The 23,285-nt window shown below is 34.2% G+C and overlaps 2 protein-coding genes across 2 annotated transcripts; one reads left to right on the plus strand and one right to left on the minus strand.

Moving 5' to 3' along the window:
- Positions 1-3,645: 3,645 nt before the first annotated feature.
- On the plus strand, positions 3,646-4,107 carry LOC139841412 (uncharacterized). Its single transcript, XM_071831630.1, has one exon. It carries the CDS (start codon positions 3,646-3,648, stop codon positions 4,105-4,107), a length of 462 nt encoding a protein of 153 aa, XP_071687731.1.
- A 1,307-nt stretch (positions 4,108-5,414) lies between these two features.
- On the minus strand, positions 5,415-10,518 carry LOC139843329 (TOM1-like protein 5). Its single transcript, XM_071833405.1, has 10 exons — positions 10,300-10,518; positions 9,745-9,857; positions 8,988-9,066; positions 8,738-8,836; positions 8,508-8,627; positions 8,163-8,335; positions 6,872-6,947; positions 6,545-6,630; positions 5,995-6,153; positions 5,415-5,836 (listed from the first exon to the last, which is right to left on the minus strand). Exons 2-10 carry the CDS (start codon positions 9,843-9,845, stop codon positions 5,461-5,463), a joined length of 1,269 nt encoding a protein of 422 aa, XP_071689506.1. The 5' UTR covers positions 9,846-9,857; positions 10,300-10,518; the 3' UTR covers positions 5,415-5,460.
- Positions 10,519-23,285: the final 12,767 nt, after the last annotated feature.

Here is a 23,285-nt window from a genome sequence, read left to right on the forward strand (position 1 = left end):
CATTACAACCGGGAAACCCAACTTGAAAACCATCGGAGACCACCATCAAACCCATTTCAAACTATAAACAACAAACACCATCTTCTCACCATAACAACCATAAAACATGTTAATATACATACTCGTTTCATGTTAGAAGTTTAACAACACCAAACCCGCCACCATTTTCATCAACCCGTCACCCTACCACCACAGCACAACCATCACCTTCTCCACCTTATCACCATCATCAACTATTGCTACGAAATTTCTGTTGCTGCAGCTGCTGTTGTAACCATTTTTTGTCGAGGAACAAACCCCATCCGCCACCTTGATCATCACTGTGTTTCTATCCTATGGTTCAAACGGACACCCATTTGATCACCACCTTATCAAACGTCTTCTCACTCTCTTAAGTTTAAACGCAAACCACAAACCCATCAAGTTTATAACCTGCAAACTGCTCGTTTTGGTGCTACTTCCATTCACGTTTTCTATTCCAATCCTCTCAAACCCGAACACCCTTTTTGTATGAAACCCACTCGGGTGTTGCAACTGTCAAAAGCAAAAGCACCATAGTATTCGCCATCTTCCATCTTCTTTAATCATACCGACACCATCAACAATAAACACCACCGCTCCCATTTCTCCTTCTTATTTATGGTTCCTGTTTTTGCTTATTGAAACACCAATTCCTTGCTGCTACTGTCTTAATGCAAATAAAGAAGATGATACAGTAAATGATGATGATGTTACGTTCATTGTCACTGCTACTGTTTCTTTCTGTTTACTTGAACCAAACCGCATATATATATAATTACATATATATATTTAACCATACACATACACATCAAAACTTGCTTTTACTTTAACTTTTTCTTTTCTCTCTTTCTTCTGTTCGAACGGACGACCTCAACAAGCAACTTCTGAATCGTTACTGTAGTTAAAGTGATTGATTGAGACTGCCACAACTTGATTGGTTCTGTTACAATTCCTTAATAAACCAAATCTTTATATAGTGCACGCGTTTTGTTTTAAATTTTGGGCTGTGATTTTTGTTTTTAAAGATTAGACCATGAACTGAGTTTTGTATTATCTGTTGGGCCACGATCCAAACTACATGTTGGGCTTCATCAGAATAATTGAGCTGAGCTTACAACATTCACCACCTGCGACGTCTTGATTCCTTTTATTATTTCTGCTGTTCGAGCAGTGATACGTGTTAATCTGTTTCCTTCTTAAGATCAAAGGTGAATTTATGATGAAGCTCGTAACAGTCAATGAATATATGATGACGATATGTTATAATTTCATGTCAAACAATGATCATGATGATCACAGAAAAATAAATTATGATTTGATTATTATGATGATGAGAGTAGAAGATGATGAAGACGAATAGAGTTGATGATAGGAAGAACGATTGTATGATGTATATGATGATGTTTCACCACCTGCGACGTCTTGATTCCTTTTATTATTTCTGCTGTTCGAGCAGTGATACGTGTTAATCTGTTTCCTTCTTAAGATCAAAGGTGAATTTATGATGAAGCTCGTAACAGTCGATGAATATATGATGACGATATGTTATAATTTCATGTCAAACAATGATCATGATGATCACAGAAAAATAAATTATGATTTGATTATTATGATGATGATAGTAGAAGATGATGAAGACGAATAGAGTTGATGATAGGAAGAAAGATTGTATGATGTATATGATGATGTGTGTGTACGAAGAAGATGTTTATCATAGGAATTATGATAAGTTGATGATATAGGATAAGAAATTGTCGATGGATATCGTGATGTTAATAGAGATGATAAAATGAATCGAGATATATAAATGATGATGTCGATTCAGTGAAGATGATGATGTTAAGGATAGATGATAATGATAAGGTATTGATCATGAAAATGATATTGAAATGAATAAGATGATGATGATTACTGAATAAGATGATGATAATGGTAATTAGGGATAATAATTAGTTAATAATAATTTGTTGAAGATGATGATGAAATCATGACAGTTTCAGACTGGTTATACATTTAATCGTGTGAGACATTACAAGTACGTAACAAGCGGATCAATGGTTGGGTGTGTGGGTGTTTAATTGAGAGGTTTCGGGTTCGAGCCCAGGCTGCGACATCTTTTTAGGAAGCTATTCTCTAAGGTAGTATACTTATTATACATATTATTATTATTACTTTTATAATAATAATAATAATAATAATAATAATAATAATAATAATAATAATAATTATTATTATTATTATTATTATTATTATTATTATTATTATTATTATTATTATTAGTATTATTATTATTATTGATATTATTATTATTATTAAGATAAGTATTATTATTATTATTAATTAACGTTCTTATCATTATAGGTATTATTATAAATAGATATTTTAATAAAAATACATTACAATAATATTAATATTACATATCACTATTTTTTTTTATTTTTTTATATATATTTTTTAAAAATAATATTAATTAAGCTATACACAAAATATATCAATATAACAAGTATATTATTAATAATAAAATATATAACTTGTTCGATTAGTATTATGTGTTTATAATATTATTTGTCATATATAAATGATATAGGTTCGTGAATCTGAGGCCAACCCTGCACTTGTTCAGTGTCGTCATATGCATAATTACTACGAAATACAGTATAGTGAGTTTCATTTGCTCCCTTTTTAAATGCTTTTGTAATATATATTTTTGGGACTGAGAATACATGCGCTGCTTTTATAGCTGTTTTACGAAATAGACACAAGTAAATGAAACTACATTCTATGGCTGGATTATTAAACCGAATATGCCCCTTTTTAGTATGGTAATCTAAGAATTAGGGAACAGCCACCCTAATTGACGCGAATCCTAAAGATAGATCTATTGGGCCCAACAAGCCCCATCCAAAGTACCGGATGCTTTAATACTTCGAATTTATCATGTCCGAAGGGAGTCCCGGAATGATGGGGATATTCTATATGCATCTTGTTAAGGTCGGTTACCAGGTGTTCAATCCATATGAATGATTTTTGTCTCTATGCATGGGACGTATATTTATGAGAACTGGAAATGAAATTCTCGTGGTCTATTAAAATGTTGAAAATGAATGATTATGATAAACTAATGCACTCACCAACCTTTTGGTTGACACTTTAAAGCATGTTTATTCTCAGGTATTAAAGAAATCTTCCGATGTGCATTAGCTCATTTTAAAGATATTACTTGGAATCATTCATGGCATATTTCAAAAGATGTTGCATTCAAGTCGTTGAGTTCAGTAAAGATTATAATTAAGTAAATGGCAGATTAGATCATTTATAGGTGGATATTACGAAATAGTATGCATGCCTGCCAACTTTCGATGTAATGAAAGATTGTCTTTTAAAACGAATGCAATGTTTGTAAAATGTATCATATAGAGGTCAAATATCTCGCGATGTAATCATATGTTATTTTATTCGTTCTTATGGATTAGGACGAGTCTTTACACACATGACAGTGTTAATCCTTTCTCGGTTCAAAGGGCTTGAGATTCTATTCGTCCTAGGTCGTCTCAAGTGGATTGGTATGCTACGGTTTGGTTCTCCCAAAGTATCCCTCGTCATGCCTTTCTTTTGTGGCTTCTTATGGGTGAGCGGTTAAAACCTCAAGATAAGCTTAAATCTTGGGAAGTTCATAATGGGATGGTGCTTGTATGCCCTCTTTGTAAGGTTTGTGCGGATACTCACAATCATTTGTTTTTTGATTGTTCCTACTCTCGGCAAGTGTGGTTGAAAGCTCAGGCTTTGACGCATCTTCCTTGTTTGCATAATTGGAGGTCTCTTGTTTCGTGTATCTCACCTTCTGCCTCTCGTAATTCAGTAAGAGGTGTTGTTGCTAAATTGGTTTTTGCGGTTTCGGTGTACTTCATATGGCAAGAAAGAAATAACAGGATTTTTAAGAAGTCTCACAGGACCGAGGTTAAGCTGTTTGAAGATGTGATTGCAACCGTTCGTCTGAAGTTGCTGTCCATTAAATTTAAAGTTTCAGCTGATGTTGATCATATGAAGAAGCTGTGCCTATGTAGTGTTTGCTATTTAATATTTTGATGTTAGGTGGCGTGTTTGCTTGTAGCTGCTAGGCTTTCTTGTAGTTCCAGTGCTTATTTGTATAATTCTTTTATTATTTTAATAATATTCATCGGGGTAATCCCATTACCTAAAAAAAAGAAAGATGAAATAAAGAAATATATATTATATATTAGTGGTTGATAAAGAACTTTATTGACCTATTTTCTTAACTATAGATTACTAATATCAAAGATATAAAGATATAATGTGAGGAAGTAAAATTGTCTTACAAATCTTTAACTTTTGAAAATTGAGAGACATGTAGTAATAAATTGTCAGACACGTTTTATAACTTTTGAGAATCATAACACTCTCTCTTATATAACAATTTTATTCTATTAAAGTTGAACTATTATGGTTGTGCAATCTGCTAAAGGAAATGGGTGTTTCGTCCATCGCTAAACAGGTAATCTAATGTGACAATTTGGGTGCTACCTTGCTTAGTGCCAATCCGGTTTTCCACTCTCGTATGAAACACATTGCATTGGCATATCATTTTGTTCGCGAACAAGTACAACTAGGAACTATTCGTATATCGCATATATCATCCGGGGATCAACTAGCTGACCCGTTGACAATGCCTCTACCACGGGCTCTCTTTACTAAGCTCATGTTCAAGATTGGTCTCACTACAGGTCGTTCATTTTGCGGGGGCTGTGTTAAGGATAATTGGATAAACAATAACATATGGATAACTATTGTTTGTTAGAGTTTGTTTATGCTTCGCTTCAAATACATGTATTGTATTATCTGGTCCTAGTTTATAGGTACGTACATACTTGTACTGTGTATAAATTGTTTCCCTTTCTATTGAATGAAATCATCGTGAATTGTTATTCCCCACAAATCTGACCGTCTTCTTTGATTATAAGAAAATCGATAGCAGATTATACTTGAAACGTGAACGGAAGATAGCCTGTATGTGGTGATTTTGTATTTAGAAATAAAAAAAAATAAAAAGTAATTTCCAAATCATGTGTGTTTAACGGGAATTGTATGTAATGGTCATTAAAAAGGTTGCTCTTTAAATTTTTTCACATCTTTGTATGATATGTTTGATAGTGCCATCTTACTCCCCTTTATGAAATAAAAATGAACACTTCAAGATTGACAAAAACAAAACACGCATATTGAAAGAATCCAATAGTTAAAGAAATCACATAAACAGACATCCACTAACAACTTCTAACATTCATGTGGTCTTTCACATAACATCACTGCTTTGTATAACAGAAAATAAGTCACATATAACATTTATATATATACCTCATGTTAATTTCCACACAATCATTAAACCTCTATATCATCAACAAAAATTCGAAACCCATTTAATCAGTCGCTGAAGTCGAAACTGTCACTGCGAGAACTGCTGGCGTTACGGCTGTGTAAAGAGAGACCCCGCATGTGACCGCCAAGTGCAGAACCGTCCGTTTTGTATTCTTGAAAGAATTTCTCCCTTTCAACATGTTTTACAGGCGGCGGTGGGATTACAACACCTGCAGCAGCAGTTTCAGTTGCAGTTGCAGCTGAAGCTCGAGCTACAGTTGATCGGGTTGCAGTAGGTTCTTGTTTTGGCTCCAAACTGATGGGCCTAATTAAAGGTCGGTTAAGCCTATCAGGGGGAACTGATGACCCTAGTAGTCCTAAATGCCGCTCTGTTTGATAATTCTCGGCCTCAGGTCTTACACACGTTTTTCCCTTCCTCATTCTGTCATGTTTGCAATGATTAGTAATCAACTTTTATTTCTTATTATTTTCATCTCTTTTATGAGATATAGAAATACTTTTTTAGTTTGAAAAGTATTCATAAACTATTTTAACTAACTATATATACATAAAAAAAAAAAGAACATGGGTTATTTATACCTTCTGAAGAGTTGTTCCTGGTCCTCTTCCTCTGCATCTTCTTGGTCAATTTGGGTATATGCAGGGACTGACCTACCAGAAACGAGAGCATCATGTCTTGAAAGTGCCTTTTGGAGCTGATCATTTAACTCGACTGCTTTAGATATTGTCCGCTCATCCCTAAAAGAGAAACACATAACACGATTAATGGTACAAATTTCTGTAGTTCCACAGAGCTCACTCACTCATTGCTATATTCAAACAAAATCCTCAGTTCTGTAACTGAAACCAAGCTGCACTTGTGATGTTTTTTGGTATAATCATTTGTAGTTTAATTACTTATACTTATATATTGATTGAAAGTATACTGATAAACTTATTTCACTCTTTTATTACGAATTGTGACTTCAAGTCGCATTAACCAGATATTCAGTAGCAATATGCAATCCAAATACCTCATTAAACTATTTTCTTCGTTTTCTTTACATATAACATATTTGTAATATAACACGGATATGGCCCACCCATACCCCCAAACGTACCATCGATTCCACCACACAAAATAACTTACCGAGAGGTAACAGCAAGATGCATAACTTGTTGTTTATGAAATGAACACTGCTCCACGAGATCTAGGGTGAACTCATCCTTGGCTTCCTGTAACAGTGACAAAAGAGCATCTGTAAAAATGATATCATTATAAATTGTAACCATGTTCACAAAAGACGACCTTACAAAAGCATGCTAAGCATCGACGAAGTCAATAAATTAAAAATTGTTAATGTGATAACAAAAGATAAACTATTATATGTCTCCTTATATTCTGAACTTTTAGGCGTAGTTCTATAAGGAGACGGAATAAACATTGAACATACGACTAATACATCAACCCACATACCTCAGGATGTCTGACATCAATGGCATCAAGTACGTCTGTCAACACTTCTAGTGAAGATCCAGCTTTTTTGATGATACTGTTTGAAGAAAGATGGTTATCAAATTCTTAGAATCATAAAAGAAAAAACAATCACAGTCTATAGGAAATGGAAGTTTATACATAGCACATACCAATTCCATAGAAATGATACATTTGAAGACTTTCGTATTGGTATTTCAAAGTTAATAAGATGGTTGCAATTATTAATGCCCACATGCCCATGAAGGGTCAGGCTCAACGATGTGTGACAGAAAAAGGAGCAAAGAATTGGAGGTACAGGCACACATCTTGCTATAATTTCACAAGAACTAAGTCTTCTTACTACACAAGGGAAAATAACATTAAGACCAAATCGTCATGTGAAAATATAGCAATTACATTTTTACCTCTATCCCCACTATTTTAAAAGAAGATGAACTTGGTCCTTAGAGAGTCAAAGGGGATATTTTATTCATTTGACTTTCTGGTCCTAATATGACTTTTTGCTTCTGCTGACTAATTACAGCTTGTGAGGACCTATTATCATTTTCTATAACTTCAAATCATTATGCCTCATATGATGATTATGCCACTTTCCTATTGTCTTAGTAGCATAGCAAATGAGCTATTTCACAAGAGTCTTTATTAATAAACGGTTACTCAGTTTGAAAAGTTAGTTGTTTTTGCTTAACAGTATAAAAATTGGGTTACATAAGCGGCAGACATAATGCCAAACCTTTATTCTATTTTGCATTCAAATCTATTTTATAATACAATCATTGGTTTCTTATCATAATATTTAAAATAACAGAGTTTACAGGAATAAAATTTAACATCTTGATTCTTGACAAATCAATGCTAGAGAGAGAGATAGAGAGAGAGACAGTGGCGGATCCAGGAAAAATTTTCACCGGGGGCGAATTTTTTTTAAAACGTGAGGATTTTTTTTTTGACAAAATATAGAGGTTTTTGGGCAAAATATAGAGTTTTTTGAGCAAAATTTAGAGGTTTTTGAGCAAAATACGAAGGTTTTGGGGCAAAATATGGAGGTTTTGGGGCAAAATATGAAGGATTTGGGGCAAAAAAATATTCCACCGGGGCGAAATCGAAAAATCGAAAAAATTTGCACTAAAATTTCGAAATCCACCGGGGGCGGGCGCCCCCCCCTCTACTACACTAAATCCGCCTCTGGAGAGAGATCAATTTTTGTACAATAAGGATTAGTTCCATAACAAACAGCAAATAAAGTATTATACTAAATAGCAAAGCACACCTAGATTCAGGAACAGCCTGCGTAACATTTGCGGGAGGTGGTGGTGGTGGTGCACTCTGGTCATGTCCATTGGTGGAAACTTCACCATTAACGGAGTTGCTTTTACTTCTGTCGGAAGTTGAACGGGGTTTGGGAACAACTTCAGGTCTCTGAGAGAATTGTACTCCAGAACTCTGACAAAAACAAGAAATTCGGATAAAATTAACTAAAAGTCACGCGCCAATCTCTTGAATATATGTAAATATAACACATGTTCTAGTTATAGAAAATATAAATAGAAGAAGATAAATTAAAATGCCAACGGCATACAGGATGTAATGAGGCAATAAGCATCTATCTACATACCACCAAATCATAGTATGCAGAGTAGTATTGAGGGAATCTTCCGGAAGCTCCACCGAGAGATGTCTGTGTTGCATCTAAAAGAAGAAATATTTTCTCCCGTACAGGCAGATCAGAAGTGGACTGTAAATAAATATAGATAGAAACCATTTAAAACAAATTAAAGATGATTATATACATACATCACATCAAATAATGCAAAACATCTGTAAATAATTAATATAGTTATATACCTTTTTCTTAACTAATTTGACAAGTACAGGAAGGATCCCAGTGTCAATTACTTGTGTATGAATTGGTTCTCCAATATTGTTCATTAACACCTCTAGCAACTGTGAAAAAATGAGTACAAACATCAAGCATATTGTTAGAAACATCAAATCATCTCATACGTAAATAAATACACCACAAGAAAATATAAAATATGAAGTCCCCTAAAATAATTGAAATACATCACGTGATGCACAGATATTCAAGACTTACCATAACAGCATATAACTGAGTTTCTTTGCTTTTACTTCCCAGCCGTTTTTTGATCGCTTTAATGACATCTCTAGCTTGCCTATAAATTCAAACATGTAAAAATGACATGTAAATCACACATGTACGCGTTAAAAGTTGTATAAAATGACGGGAGCTTTTGTTTTGATTAATTTTCCTTATAAACAATTTTGGAAATTAAGAAAGCTGGCAAGCTACAATTTAGGCCTTTAAGTCTTTAACTATAAACTATACACTTTTAGCTGATTACTGCTGCAAACAACTTACAATATTCGATGAAAAGAAATCATTTAAGGATGCCTTTTCATGTCGATATTAGCATATATACAGATTTTTTAAAGTATTATAAACCTTTTCAAGACATTTAGTAGTAATTTGCTTTGAAATGAAATATTTGTCCAATCATGATGGAGACGAGGGTAGTTTTTTATGAAGTTCAAGCAATAAATGGAAATGAACTTAAAGTGTGTCCATTTTGGCCTTATTTCTTTATTAACACGTATCTGCATTTGCACCACTTTTTACTTGGTAACCAACTATTTCGCAAATATAACGACAAATACATTAAAGTATGATAATCCAATCCCCTTTTGTAGCAAGTTTCGTATAATGCATAAGTAGGATGATATCAAAGATAATGGAAATATATCACCAACAACATAAAAAAACACAATAAAGCTCAACATCATGATTTTAGCATTAATCAATCACCAATATAATGATAAGCTTTCACATTTACCTGTGATCACGCGCAACTAATTCACAAATTTCAATGCTTTTGGTCCAATCCATTTCAGCTAACTTTTCACTTGTTGCTGCATTCACAAGTTCAGCTGCCATGTCTAATGCTATCTGAGAGCAGAATACAAGAAACAAAGTTCACAGCTTATCATCTTTATCTTTAATATTATAAATATATAGGATAGATAGATATAAATAAATAAATAAATAAATATAAAACACACTGAATTAAAGGTCATTGCTAACTGATTTCCCAAATTACATTTCACTGATAAATAAAAGCACACTATCACTTTTTGTATTAAATCACAAACATATTCAGTAGCATTTTTTACATTAAAAAGTAAATCACCTAATTTCGTCAAAACAACCCTAACACATTAATCATATGCAGACGGATCATGTTACAAAAACTCCACCAAATTTCATTGAAATAAAGCTAAATGATCAACTTTACAACCGTGATATCAACAAATGCACAAGAACAGCCCTATCAAATCAGCACAATAATCAAATCAGATAAGTTCACAATCAATCAAATACAACAAAGTACCTTCAAAATCAGTAAATAATAGGAGTTAATTGATTAGAAGAAACTAAAACCCTAAGATCGGCTCAACATTCAATTCATTTAATCAGTAAATGAGGAATTGTTGAAAGAGGGGGAGATAGATATACATATGTGTGTATGTATATGTGAAATATAAAAGAAAAGAAAAAAAGGCACGAGGGGATGTTTTGTGAAATATAGAGACACACCGGATACAGCAGAAGTACACCACTAATGCTGCTGTCTGCTACACTTGCCTTTGGTTATTTATTACCCCGTATTTTACTACTTATTATGACACGTGTCATTTTATACTTTATTTTTCTATTAAATAAAAAAGTGACCATATTGATGTATCTTTTCCTATTTCATAGATAACCAACACAAGAATCACAACCACAAGAATCATGGAAGAACTGCCTTGTTCTAAGAACCGAAAATAATGTCATTGCCGTCGTCACGAAGAAAGGACAATTCATCACACACAACCTTCTTCTTCAGTTGATTGTTCTTTTTAGTGCCACGTACACATTCAAAAGGGACGTTATAATCTCGAGAAAATCTCCAAGATTTGAGGCATAACTTCTCGCATCTTTTATCGTAACACGGGCACGCTAACAGCCAGTCTTCGAGTGTCTTAACCACCACAATTAGAAGTTTAGAACCACAACCACCTCGAGCAACAAATGAACCCCTACACTTTTAACACCTTGGGCCGACAAATTTACTCCTTCATTAGCAGCAACATTTCTCGTCTCGACACTGATTCAACTTCGAGTGTCACATTTGTATTGCCCAAAACAGATCCCGAAGTGCCTAAACCACAATCGGAAGGGTGCCCACCCTTCAATGCCGATTGAACTTCAAACATGTTATGTTTAAAGCTATTTATTAGTACGGAATACATTTTAAGAGGTCAACAAAACGATAAAAATGATCATAGAATAGATCTCTTTGAATAAAAAAAACATCCAGTTTCACTGAATAGTCTCTATTTAGTTTTTTACCTGTTTTAAATTACATTCATCTTAGCATCACTAATCTAAGTCAAACTATGTTACATTTTGTCTCTAGTTGGTTATAAAATATGAAAGTTGAGCTTAAGAGTGATAATAAATATTCATCTTTAAAATCGGTTAATTATTTCGTACTATTTTTATTTTGACTCGATTGTTAATTTTGTTAAAGAAAAATAATACGGAATTTTGTTTGGAATGGCAAAAGAATTTTATTTAACTATTACCAAGACACTAGGAAAGAACAAATTTACAAGAAGTTCAATGGAGTTTGCAACCAAATGGACCAGTTAATTCTAGCCTTTTTGTATCTAGAAAAAAGCCAAAAAAAAATAAGTAACAATAATACAGTATTATCTACAACGTTCACAACGTTCACAATTCGGAAGGTCTTGTCCCCAAAGATGTAACAGTTCCGGAGCCGCAAAATTTTCCAAAGCGCTGAATAAATGACGCTTCTCACAATAATAATCTTCTTACCGTGAAGCAGTAAAGAATCGAGTTGGGACCTCATATTATCCAAAGTGTTCCATACAGAGATAGGAAAATTAAGTCAAGTTCTATTGTGAGACCAAATATGCTTACTGATATCGCAAGAAACAAAAACATGTATAAGTGATTCCTCAGCATCACACCATTTACAATCTAAAATTTGTGAGAACTATTCCTTTCCTATCAAGGTTATCTTTAATAGCAAGACGATTCATTCAAAGGCGCCAAATAAAAATGTTAGTCTTCGGGGGATACAACGTAATCCAGTTAGTAGGTCGAGTGAGCTTAAAGGAATACACATGATCAAAGTCAACACCATCTCATCTCAATATGTCAAGAGACAAAGATACCTCACTTCTTGTAATTCCATTTAACTTAATTAAGTAGCTGTTATCTGTTTTTTTTTCCCACTACTTTTTGGGCCGGAGGTCCTATTGGAAGCAATCTCTTTATCCGTCGAACAAAGAGAGGGAGGACTTTCTTTACTCTTGTGAGTGTTTCACTCGGGGTGGAGAAATAATTTTTCTTTATTCTAGGATAGAGAAAGGGTTGTCTACGCCTCACCTCCCTCATACCTCACGCATGTGGGATTGGGTATGTTGTTGTTGTTGTTGTTGTTGTTGTTGTTAATTAAGTAGCTGTTAGTTAGTTAAGAAGTTGTTAGAGGTTGTTAGATTGTAGTTAGTCTTATTCTGTCTTCTAGTGATAGTATATATGTAAACGTGATGTATATGTTTCATTTTCTTAAGCTTTTAAGCTAATACAACAATGGCAGATTCAGCCATTTTCATTTGATTTTATGGTATCAGAGCGGATTACACAAGGTAATCCGCTTCAATTCATCTTCAAGATCCTATTCCGCACAAGATTTCTTCATCTCGTCTCCAAAAATCCCAAATTTCACTCTTCAATTTCACGAATTTGACCTAATTTCGTCAAAACGATGGCGACTAACCAAACCGATGCATCTGGTGCTGCCGTAACCATTGAAGACCACACCTCACCAAATCGTCCACTTTTCCTCCATTAAAATGATCATCCAGGCTTAATCCTCATCTCGAAGAAACTCACAGGTTCTAACAATTACAGTTCATGGCGAAGATCGATGATGATTGCTCTAAACGCGAAGAACAAGCTGCAAATTGTTACTGTGAGTTCACTGAACCTGCAAACAATTCACAAATTAGGGCACTGTGGGAAAGAACAAATGATATGATCATATCTTGGATACTGAATACCATATCTGATCAAATTAGCAATTCACTTAACTTTGTGAATACTGCTCATGAGTTATGGAAAGAATTGCAAGAGCAATACTCTCAATTAGATGGACACATGATTTATCAACTAACTAATGAGATCGTACAACTCAAGCAAAGTCAGTGCTCAATAGAGGTATACTACCACAAACTCAAAAGTTACTGGGATGAATTAGATGCAATTGAAGCACCTTACAACTGTACATGTTGAAATGTCCCGTTCTTATTGATTAAAAACGTTCCATATTAATTGATTTCGTTGCGAGGTTTTGACCTCTATATGAGACGTTTTTCAAAGACTGCATTCATTTTAAAACAAACCATAACCTTTATTTCATCAATAAAGGTTTAAAAAGCTTTACGTAGATTATCAAATAATGATAATTTAAAATATCCTGTTTACACACGACCATTACATAATGGTTTACAATACAAATATGTTACAACAAAATAAGTTTCTTGAATGCAGTTTTTACACAATATCATACAAGCATGGACTCCAAATCTCGTCCTTATTTAAGTATGCGACAGCGGAAACTCTTAATAATCACCTGAGAATAAACATGCTTAAAACGTCAACAAAAATGTTGGTGAGTTATAGGTTTAACATATATATATCAAATCATAATAATAGACCACAAGATTTCATATTTCAATACACATCCCATACATAGAGATAAAAATCATTCATATGGTGAACACCTGGTAACCGACATTAACAAGATGCATATATAAGAATATCCCCATCATTCCGGGACACCCTTCGGATATGATATAAATTTCGAAGTACTAAAGCATCCGGTACTTTGGATGGGGTTTGTTAGGCCCAATAGATCTATCTTTAGGATTCGCGTCAATTAGGGTGTCTGTTCCCTAATTCTTAGATTACCAGACTTAATAAAAAGGGGCATATTCGATTTCGATAATTCAACCATAGAATGTAGTTTCACGTACTTGTGTCTATTTTGTAAATCATTTATAAAACCTGCATGTATTCTCATCCCAAAAATATTAGATTTTAAAAGTGGGACTATAACTCACTTTCACAGATTTTTACTTCGTCGGGAAGTAAGACTTGGCCACTGGTTGATTCACGAACCTATAACAATATATACATATATATCAAAGTATGTTCAAAATATATTTACAACACTTTTAATATATTTTGATGTTTTAAGTTTATTAAGTCAGCTGTTCTCGTTAGTAACCTACAACTAGTTGTCCACAGTTAGATGTACAGAAATAAATCGATAAATATTATCTTGAATCAATCCACGACCCAGTGTATACGTATCTCAGTATTGAACACAACTCAAACTATATATATTTTGGAATCAACCTCAACCATGTATAGCTAACTCCAACATTCACATATAGAGTGTCTATGGTTGTTCCGAAATATATATAGATGTGTCGACATGATAGGTCGAAACATTGTATACGTGTCTATGGTATCTCAAGATTACATAATATACAATACAAGTTGATTAAGTTATGGTTGGAATAGATTTGTTACCAATTTTCACGTAGCTAAAATGAGAAAAATTATCCAATCTTGTTTTACCCATAACTTCTTCATTTTAAATCCGTTTTTAGTGAATCAAATTGCTATGGTTTCATATTGAACTCTATTTTATGAATCTAAATAGAAAAAGTATAGGTTTATAGTCAGAAAAATAAGTTACAAGTCGTTTTTGTAAAGGTAGTCATTTCAGTCGAAAGAACGACGTCTAGATGACCATTTTAGAAAACATACTTCCACTTTGAGTTTAACCATAATTTTTGGATATAGTTTCATGTTCATAATAAAAATCATTTTCTCAGAATAACAACTTTTAAATCAAAGTTTATCATATTTTTTAATTAACTAACCCAAAACAGCCCGCGGTGTTACTACGACGGCGTAAATCCGGTTTTACGGTGTTTTTCGTGTTTCCAGGTTTTAAATCATTAAGTTAGCATATCATATAGATATAGAACATGTGTTTAGTTGATTTTAAAAGTCAAGTTAGAAGGATTAAATTTTGTTTACGAACAAGTTTAGAATTAACTAAACTATGTTCTAGTGATTACAAGTTTAAACCTTCGAATAAGATAGCTTTATATGTATGAATCGAATGATGTTATGAACATCATTACTACCTTAAGTTCCTTGGATAAACCTACTGGAAAAGAGAAAAATGGATCTAGCTTCAACGGATCCTTGGATGGCTCGAAGTTCTTGAAGCAGAATCATGACACGAAAACAAGTTCAAGTAAGATCATCACTTGAAATAAGATTGTTATAGTTATAGAAATTGAACCAAAGTTTGAATATGATTATTACCTTGTATTATAATGATAACCTACTGTAAGAAACAAAGATTTCTTGAGGTTGGATGATCACCTTACAAGATTGGAAGTGAGCTAGCAAACTTGAAAGTATTCTTGATTTTATGTAACTAGAACTTGTAGAATTTATGAAGAACACTTAGAACTTGAAGATAGAACTTGAGAGAGATCAATTAGATGAAGAAAATTGAAGAATGAAAGTGTTTGTAGGTGTTTTTGGTCATTGGTGTATGGATTAGATATAAAGGATATGTAATTTTGTTTTCATGTAAATAAGTCATGAATGATTACTCATATTTTTGTAATTTTATGACATATTTCATGCTAGTTGCCAAATGATGGTTCCCACATGTGTTAGGTGACTCACATGGGCTGCTAAGAGCTGATCATTGGAGTGTATATACCAATAGTACATACATCTAAAAGCTGTGTATTGTATGAGTACGAATACGGGTGCATACGAGTAGAATTGTTGATGAAACTGAACGAGGATGTAATTGTAAGCATTTTTGTTAAGTAGAAGTATTTTGATAAGTGTATTGAAGTCTTTCAAAAGTGTATAAATACATATTAAAACACTACATGTATATACATTTTAACTGAGTCGTTAAGTCATCGTTAGTCGTTACATGTAAGTGTTGTTTTGAAACCTTTAGGTTAACGATCTTGTTAAATGTTGTTAACCCAATATTTATAATATCAAATGAGATTTTAAATTATTATATTATCATGATATTATCATGTATGAATATCTCTTAATATGATATATATACATTAAATGTCTTTACAACGATAATCGTTACATATATGTCTCGTTTAAAAGTCATTAAGTTAGTAGTCTTGTTTTTACATATGTAGTTCATTGTTAATATACTTAATGATATGTTTACTTATCATAGTATCATGTTAACTATATATATATATCCATATATATGTCATCATATAGTTTTTACAAGTTTTAACGTTCGTGAATCACCGGTCAACTTGGGTGGTCAATTGTCTATATGAAACATATTTCAATTAATCAAGTCTTAACAAGTTTGATTGCTTAACATGTTGGAAACATTTAATCATGTACATATCAATCTCAATTAATATATATAAACATGGAAAAGTTCGGGTCACTACACATGTGTCTGCAATTGTGAAAATGGGAGAGTAAACATAGAAAGGGATCATAGAAAGAGACTCATACAATTTCTAATGGGACTTGATGAGTGTTACTCCAATATCAGAGGGCAAATTCTCTTGATGCAACCTTTCCCTAATGTGGCTAAAGCTTATGGAATGCTCAGGCAAGAAGAGAGACAAAGGGAATCAGTCACATCAAAACCAAGCATCTCAGCTGCTCTATCTGCACAAAGCAACTACAACAGATACTCAAACAACAATTCAAGGTGGAATAATAGGAACACGGTGAACACTGGATCACAAGAAAGGAGGAGCAACTTCAAGAAAGGCATATTCTGCATTAATTGTGGTTTTGAAGGACACTCAATAGATGTATGCTACAAGTTAGTGGGATATCCAGTGGGTCATCCACTTCATAAAAAATACACACCACCACTCAAGGCAACACAATCCATCAAGAGTGTCAATTTAGTTACTGCAAATGACACAAACAACAACAGTGCAGAACTTGCAATGAATGCCAGGATGGATCAACATCAAAACCAATTGAATCAAGTACTCTTGATGATGCAGAACAATCAAAAGGGATCTGAATCAGACATGTACTCAGGTTCCACATCAGGTATACCCAAAATCATTGCTTCACATATCTCCAATCAAAAGTACAGACTTATTGCTTCAATTATTTCTCATGTTGAAAATGCTTGGATAGTTGATAGTGGTGCTACTGATCACATCTCAAACTCACTCACAAATATGCACAATATACAAAATTGCAGTAAACCTATACTTGTCACCTTACCTAATGGACATAACACATCTGTCACAAAATCTGGATCTGTCACCATTAACTCTCACATTACTCTGCATGATGTCTTCTACATACCTAATTTTGCTTACAATCTTCTATCTGTTAGCAAGCTAGGACAACATCTTCCCTTATCAGTTTTATTTACACCTTTATCATGCTATTTTCAGGACCACAATAAGAGGATTGCTCATGGCACCCTCTGTAATGGTCTTTATGTCATACAACAATCAAAACCTGCACCATCTCATTCCATTCATCAACTTTCATCAACCAACTCAACTGATGATTCATCTATGTGGCACTCAAGGCTTGGACATCCATCTCTTCAAGTCATGAAACACATCAAACATTTACATTCTATAATAAAGTGTAACTGAAACAAATTGTACTATTTGTCCTTTATCAAAATAGCATGCTTTACCTTTTCCTACTAATAATTTACATTCTAACTCTTTGTTTACTCTCATTCACATGGACATGTGGGGCCTATATAAACACCCTACCATAAATCAATGCAAATACTTTCTAACAATTGTTGATGATTAATCTAGGGCCATTTGGACTTACCTTTTACCCAGTAAACACCATGCCATTTGACACATCAAAATGTTTCATGCTTACATACTTAACCACTTCAATATCTCAATAAAAACAATAAGAACAGACAATGGATCTGAATTTGTAAACCAAAATCTCACTGACTTTTTCCATTCAAAAGGCATCATTCATCAAATAAGTTGTCCTTACACACCTCAACAAAATGATAGAGTAGAAAGAAAACACAAACAACTTCTTGAGATTGCTAGGGCAATTAGATTCCAATTTTCCATTCCTATCCATCTTTGGGGTTATTGCATTCTTGCAGCAACCTATATAATAAATAGACTTCCTACCAAACCACTACAAAACAAAAGTCCCTATGAACTTGTGTACAACACCATACCTGACATATCACACCTAAGAATCATAGGCTGTAAGGCAAATGCACACAATCATCCAACAGATAAACTCAAACCCAGATCCATCCCATCTATTCTTTTAGGTTATCCCACTACACAAAAAGGCTACATCCTATATGATATTCAAACTCACAAAATATTTGTTAGTAGACATGTGCCCATTGATGAGACAACCTTTCCCTTCCAAACCCTGCACAATACATCAGCAAACACTTCCAATTCATTTTCCAATGAAACACACTTTGAAACTGTCATTACCCCCACCAATACTCAATCACATACAACAATCAATGACTCCAACACATCATCAGACAACATACCCATCTCACCATCCTCGTCAGACAATTCCAATCCTCAAAACCATCCATCTGACTCCAACCCTCCACCTAACTCCACCACCAATACTTCTCAACCAGCAATACCCAAAAGAACTTCAACCAGATCACACTCAATTCCATCCAAATACAAAGACTACCACTGCAACTTTCCAAAATCCACAATCAACCCCCTCACAAAATTCCATCATTCCAAATATCTCAATTACTCCAACATTCACTCTCACAACACCAGACATCTCATCTGCACAATTAATTCAATAGTAGAATCACAATCATATATACAAGCATCTAAACATGAGAAATGGGTTGAGGCAATAAACAAGGAGCTGCAAGCTCTTGAATCCAACCACACTTGGATCACACAACTCTACCCTCAAACAAGACTGCTATTGGGTGAAAATGGGTTTTTAAAGTCAAACTCAAATCAGATGGGTCAATAGAAAGGTATAAGGCAAGATTAGTGGCAAAGGGCTATACTCAAAAAGAAGGCACAGATTACAAAGAAACCTTTGCACCTGTTGCCAAGATGATCATAGTCAGGGCACTACTTGTTACTGCAGTACATTACAATTGGCCTATAGAACAACTTGATATCAACAATGCTTTTCTCCATGGTGACTTACATGAAGAGGTTTATATGCATATACCACCAGGTTACAACAAAGAGCTACCTCCTAACTCTGTCTGCAGGCTACAAAAGTCACTCTATGGACTCAAACAAGCCAATAGGCAATGGATCACAAAGCTCAATAATTTCCCACTCAACTTTGGTTTTAAACAGAGTTATGCAGATACCTCATTACTCACCTATAGTCACAACACAGAATTCGTTGCTGTTGTCATATATGTTGATGATTTACTTATTACTGGCAATAATATGCAACTTATCAAAGACATCAAGACACAACTGGATGCCACCTTCAGCATAAAAGATCTAGGTGTACTGAATTACTATCTTGGAATAGAGTTTTTGAGAAACCAAGATGGGATCACCATGTCTCAAAGAAAATATGCACTAGAGTTATTAAATTTGGCAGGCATTCTTGATGAAAAACCTTCAAACATTCCACTTGATCCAAACATTAACATGTCTGACAATATTGGTGAACCTTTACCTGATGCCACACTTTACAGAACCCTAGTTGGGAAATTAATTTACCTTACCATCACCAGGCCAGACTTATCCTATGCAGCACAAGCTCTTAGTCAATTTGGTCAAAACCCTAGAACAAGTCATCTCCAAGCATTATACAAAGTCCTTAGATATATCAAGCTATGCCCTGGTCAAGGACTTCATTTTTCAAGATCTAGTACACTGACACTACAGGAATATTGTGATAGTGATTGGGCAAAATGCAGTATTTCCAGAAGATCAATTACTGGTTATTGTATCTACCTTGGTTCCTGTCTAATTTCTTGGCAATCCAAGAAACAAACTGTTGTTTCAAGATCCAGCACAGAAGCTGAATACAGGGCACTTGCAGACTGCACTTGTGAGTTAACTAGGTTACAGAGTCTGCTTAATGAGCTCCAAATTCCTCCCACTAAACCTATTACCATTTTTTGTGACAACAGTTCTACAATTGCCTTGGCAGCCAATCCAATCTAGCATGCAAGAACTAAACATATAGAGATTGATTGCCACTTTGTAAGAGATAAAATCAAGGCTGGTCAAATTACAACTGTTTTCATTCCTTCTACCACTCAAGTTGCAGATGTCTTCACCAAGCCATTATGCAGATCTCCATTCCATTCTTGCATCTCCAAGTTTGGCATATATGATCCTTACACATTGCCAACTTGTGAGGGGAGATAAAGGAATACACATGATCAAAGTCAACACCATCTCATCTCAATATGTCAAGAGACAAAGACACCTCACCTCTTGTAATTCCATTTAACTTAATTAAGTAGCTGTTAGTTGGTTAAGAAGTTGTTAGAGGTTGTTAGATTGTAGTTAGTCTTATTCTGTCTTCTAGTGATAGTATATATGTAAACGTGATATATATGTTTCATTTTCTTAAGCTTTTAAGCTAATACAACAATGATAGATTAAGCCATTTTCATTTAATTTTAGAGCTAAGCTATGGATTGTGTATTGATTAATCTTCTTGCTCCAGTGACCGAATAAGCATTGTGATCTGTACCATCCCAAACCCAACAGTCACTTTCGCTTGTCAAGTTTAACGAGTTCAGAATGTCCACCATAGATGAAAAACTCGATAATTCAAGACCCCCACGCAGTTCATGTCTCCAAAAGCAAACCCATGTACCATTTTTGAATCTATCAGCAATGATATCATGATTCTTGGTATCCAATGCAAGGAGACGGAGGTATCTAGTAGCAAGAGAAGAGCCTTTTACCCACGGATCGAACCAAAAACTGGTACGCACACCATTTCCTAACTTAATGTGTATCAACGTAAATTGATAACGCATGCTAGATATTAAAGATATCTTGGATATTAGAGATAAGGAAACAAATATTTCTGTTAAGGAAATTATATGATAGCTTGTTCCTAAAGTTTAGGCTTATATGTTGTAATTTGTATCTCACTCTAATTTTTATTTGTAATCATATATATATATATATATATATATATATATATATATATATATATATATATATATATATATATATATATATATATATATATCAACGAATATCAAACCCACAATGGTGTGGAAGATAATTCTTACATGGTATCAGTAGGGTTACAATCATCCTCTGCCTTACTTTTTGCCTTCGATCGCTAAAACCAAATAATGGTCGGCTCCTCCTCCACAACTTCAGTCGATGGAACCTTTTCTCTTGATACTGTTCTACATATGCTTACAATTAAGCCTTCCTCCTCCAATTATCTTCTATGACGGCACCAAATCCTTCCCCTTCTTGTTTATCAAGAACTTACTACTTTTATTAATGTCACTTCTCTAACACCACCATCTTACAATTAAGCTTTCATGATATCGGGGAAAACCATCTTGGCATACCCACCAGTTAAACTGTATATCACCCAGGATTTGGCGATAACACTTCTAGTTTCACAACTAGAGTGTAGTTTGTAATTTATACCAGTTTCTCTTGTCATGTGCTCTGATATCGGCCAAAAAGTCACGTTTTTACCCCTAATATTAAGCCTCAGTTCAAAAAGATATAAACTTTATTGCCAAAATAAGTATTTGTTTTCTTTATCTTGTAGATTAAGTGATTACAAAGACAACACAAGAAGAATCGAAGAAATAGGACTTAAAACGAAGAATAGAGCAAAAACGATGAAGACCGAGTTACAACCCCGGAAATCAAGATTACGATCCAGGAAACTGACTTGACCAGGCAACCATACGGCCTTGGCCCACGGCCTTTCCCCACGGGCTTCCACAAGCCATTCAGCTTACCTTGGTCAGCATTCCACACCCATGAAGCATGGCTCACCAGAAGCCCACGACCATGCCATACGGCCTTAGCCCACGGACTGCCACCATCCAGCCAAGGCATACCAGGCTGAAATTTTGTGTATTTAAAGGCAATTTGTCATTGATGATGTAAAACCACACTCAAAATTGTTGCACGAGACTAAACAGGTTTTAACACACGAATCAGGCAACTATCCTGATCAATGTAGTAAAGTATTTAGCAAGTACGGGTTTGTCCACACGAGGCGGTCGACTAAGATTTTAAAACAAATAATTATTCTAAAAACAAAGTTGTAAAAGGGGGGAAATTTTATTTAAAACTTCTAAAACTAAAATATGCGAATTAAACAAATATGAAATCAATAGACAAAGGGGTATTCACTTAGACTCAATTCCCTAGGATCATGATTGCTTTTATTAAGATCAAAAAATTAGTAAGATAAGCTGGTGTCCCGCACTTAGATAATAATTTAAATCATGAAAGTGTCAGTTTTTCACGTTGGTTTCCCTCACGTTTCTGAAGAACACAATCAATCAATCAATATATAATTACTCAAGATGGTGATTCCATTGAAGGGTAAATCGGTGTCCCTTTTTAGGCTTCACAATTACCTACTCAATTGATGAGTTATTTACTAAGTCTAATTACACTGGTCTTCCACATGCAATTCAACCAATCTAATATCTTTCAATAACCTAAATAATTTAATCAATTTCATTAACTGTCGTTAATTCAATCAATAGACATGTAATTAATGGGATCAATTAATGATAGTAATTAAGAATCATCGATCAAGAGCAATTAATTATATAAACATAAAGATTAGCAATCTATCACCTAGGTTCATTCATCTAAGCGAATACAAGGGATTTAGCTAGACATAGTGATAATCAAAGCACACAAGCAAAAAGATAAACAATAATCAACCATTATAAAGATTAAAATTAAAGATAAGAGTTTACCAATGATTAACAATTAAAATCCTAGTGTTTAGATGCTACAAAATACCACAGAAAGTTGTAAAAACTGTAACCATAGCTAAGAAATTCGTAAGATAAAAAACTGCCCAAAGTTTGACTTAACATCTCGCGACCGCGAACTAGTACCTCGCGACTGCGAGGTCTTCAAAAACAGGAATCGCCACCGTGATCTAGTGACTTGCGCCCGCGAAGTTGCATCTTGGTTTACTCATGTTCTGTCAAAATCTCGCACCCGCAACTTGGATCTCGCGACT

The sequence above is a fragment of the Rutidosis leptorrhynchoides genome, chromosome 4 (genome assembly GCF_046630445.1).
Source record: "Rutidosis leptorrhynchoides isolate AG116_Rl617_1_P2 chromosome 4, CSIRO_AGI_Rlap_v1, whole genome shotgun sequence".
Lineage (NCBI taxonomy): Eukaryota > Viridiplantae > Streptophyta > Magnoliopsida > Asterales > Asteraceae > Rutidosis > Rutidosis leptorrhynchoides.

Excerpts from the sequence above, each read along its gene's own strand:
- LOC139841412 (XM_071831630.1), top strand. The coding sequence starts at position 3,646 with ATGGGTGAGCGGTTAAAACCTCAAGATAAGCTTAAATCTTGGGAAGTT.
- LOC139843329 (XM_071833405.1), bottom strand. The coding sequence starts at position 9,845 with ATGGCAGCTGAACTTGTGAATGCAGCAACAAGTGAAAAGTTAGCTGAA. Across the intron at positions 9,067-9,744 it reads TTAGTTGCGCGTGATCACAG|GCAAGCTAGAGATGTCATTA; the intron begins GTAAATGTGAAA and ends TTGAATTTATAG. Across the intron at positions 8,336-8,507 it reads CTGCATACTATGATTTGGTG|AGTTCTGGAGTACAATTCTC; the intron begins GTATGTAGATAG and ends TGTTTTTGTCAG.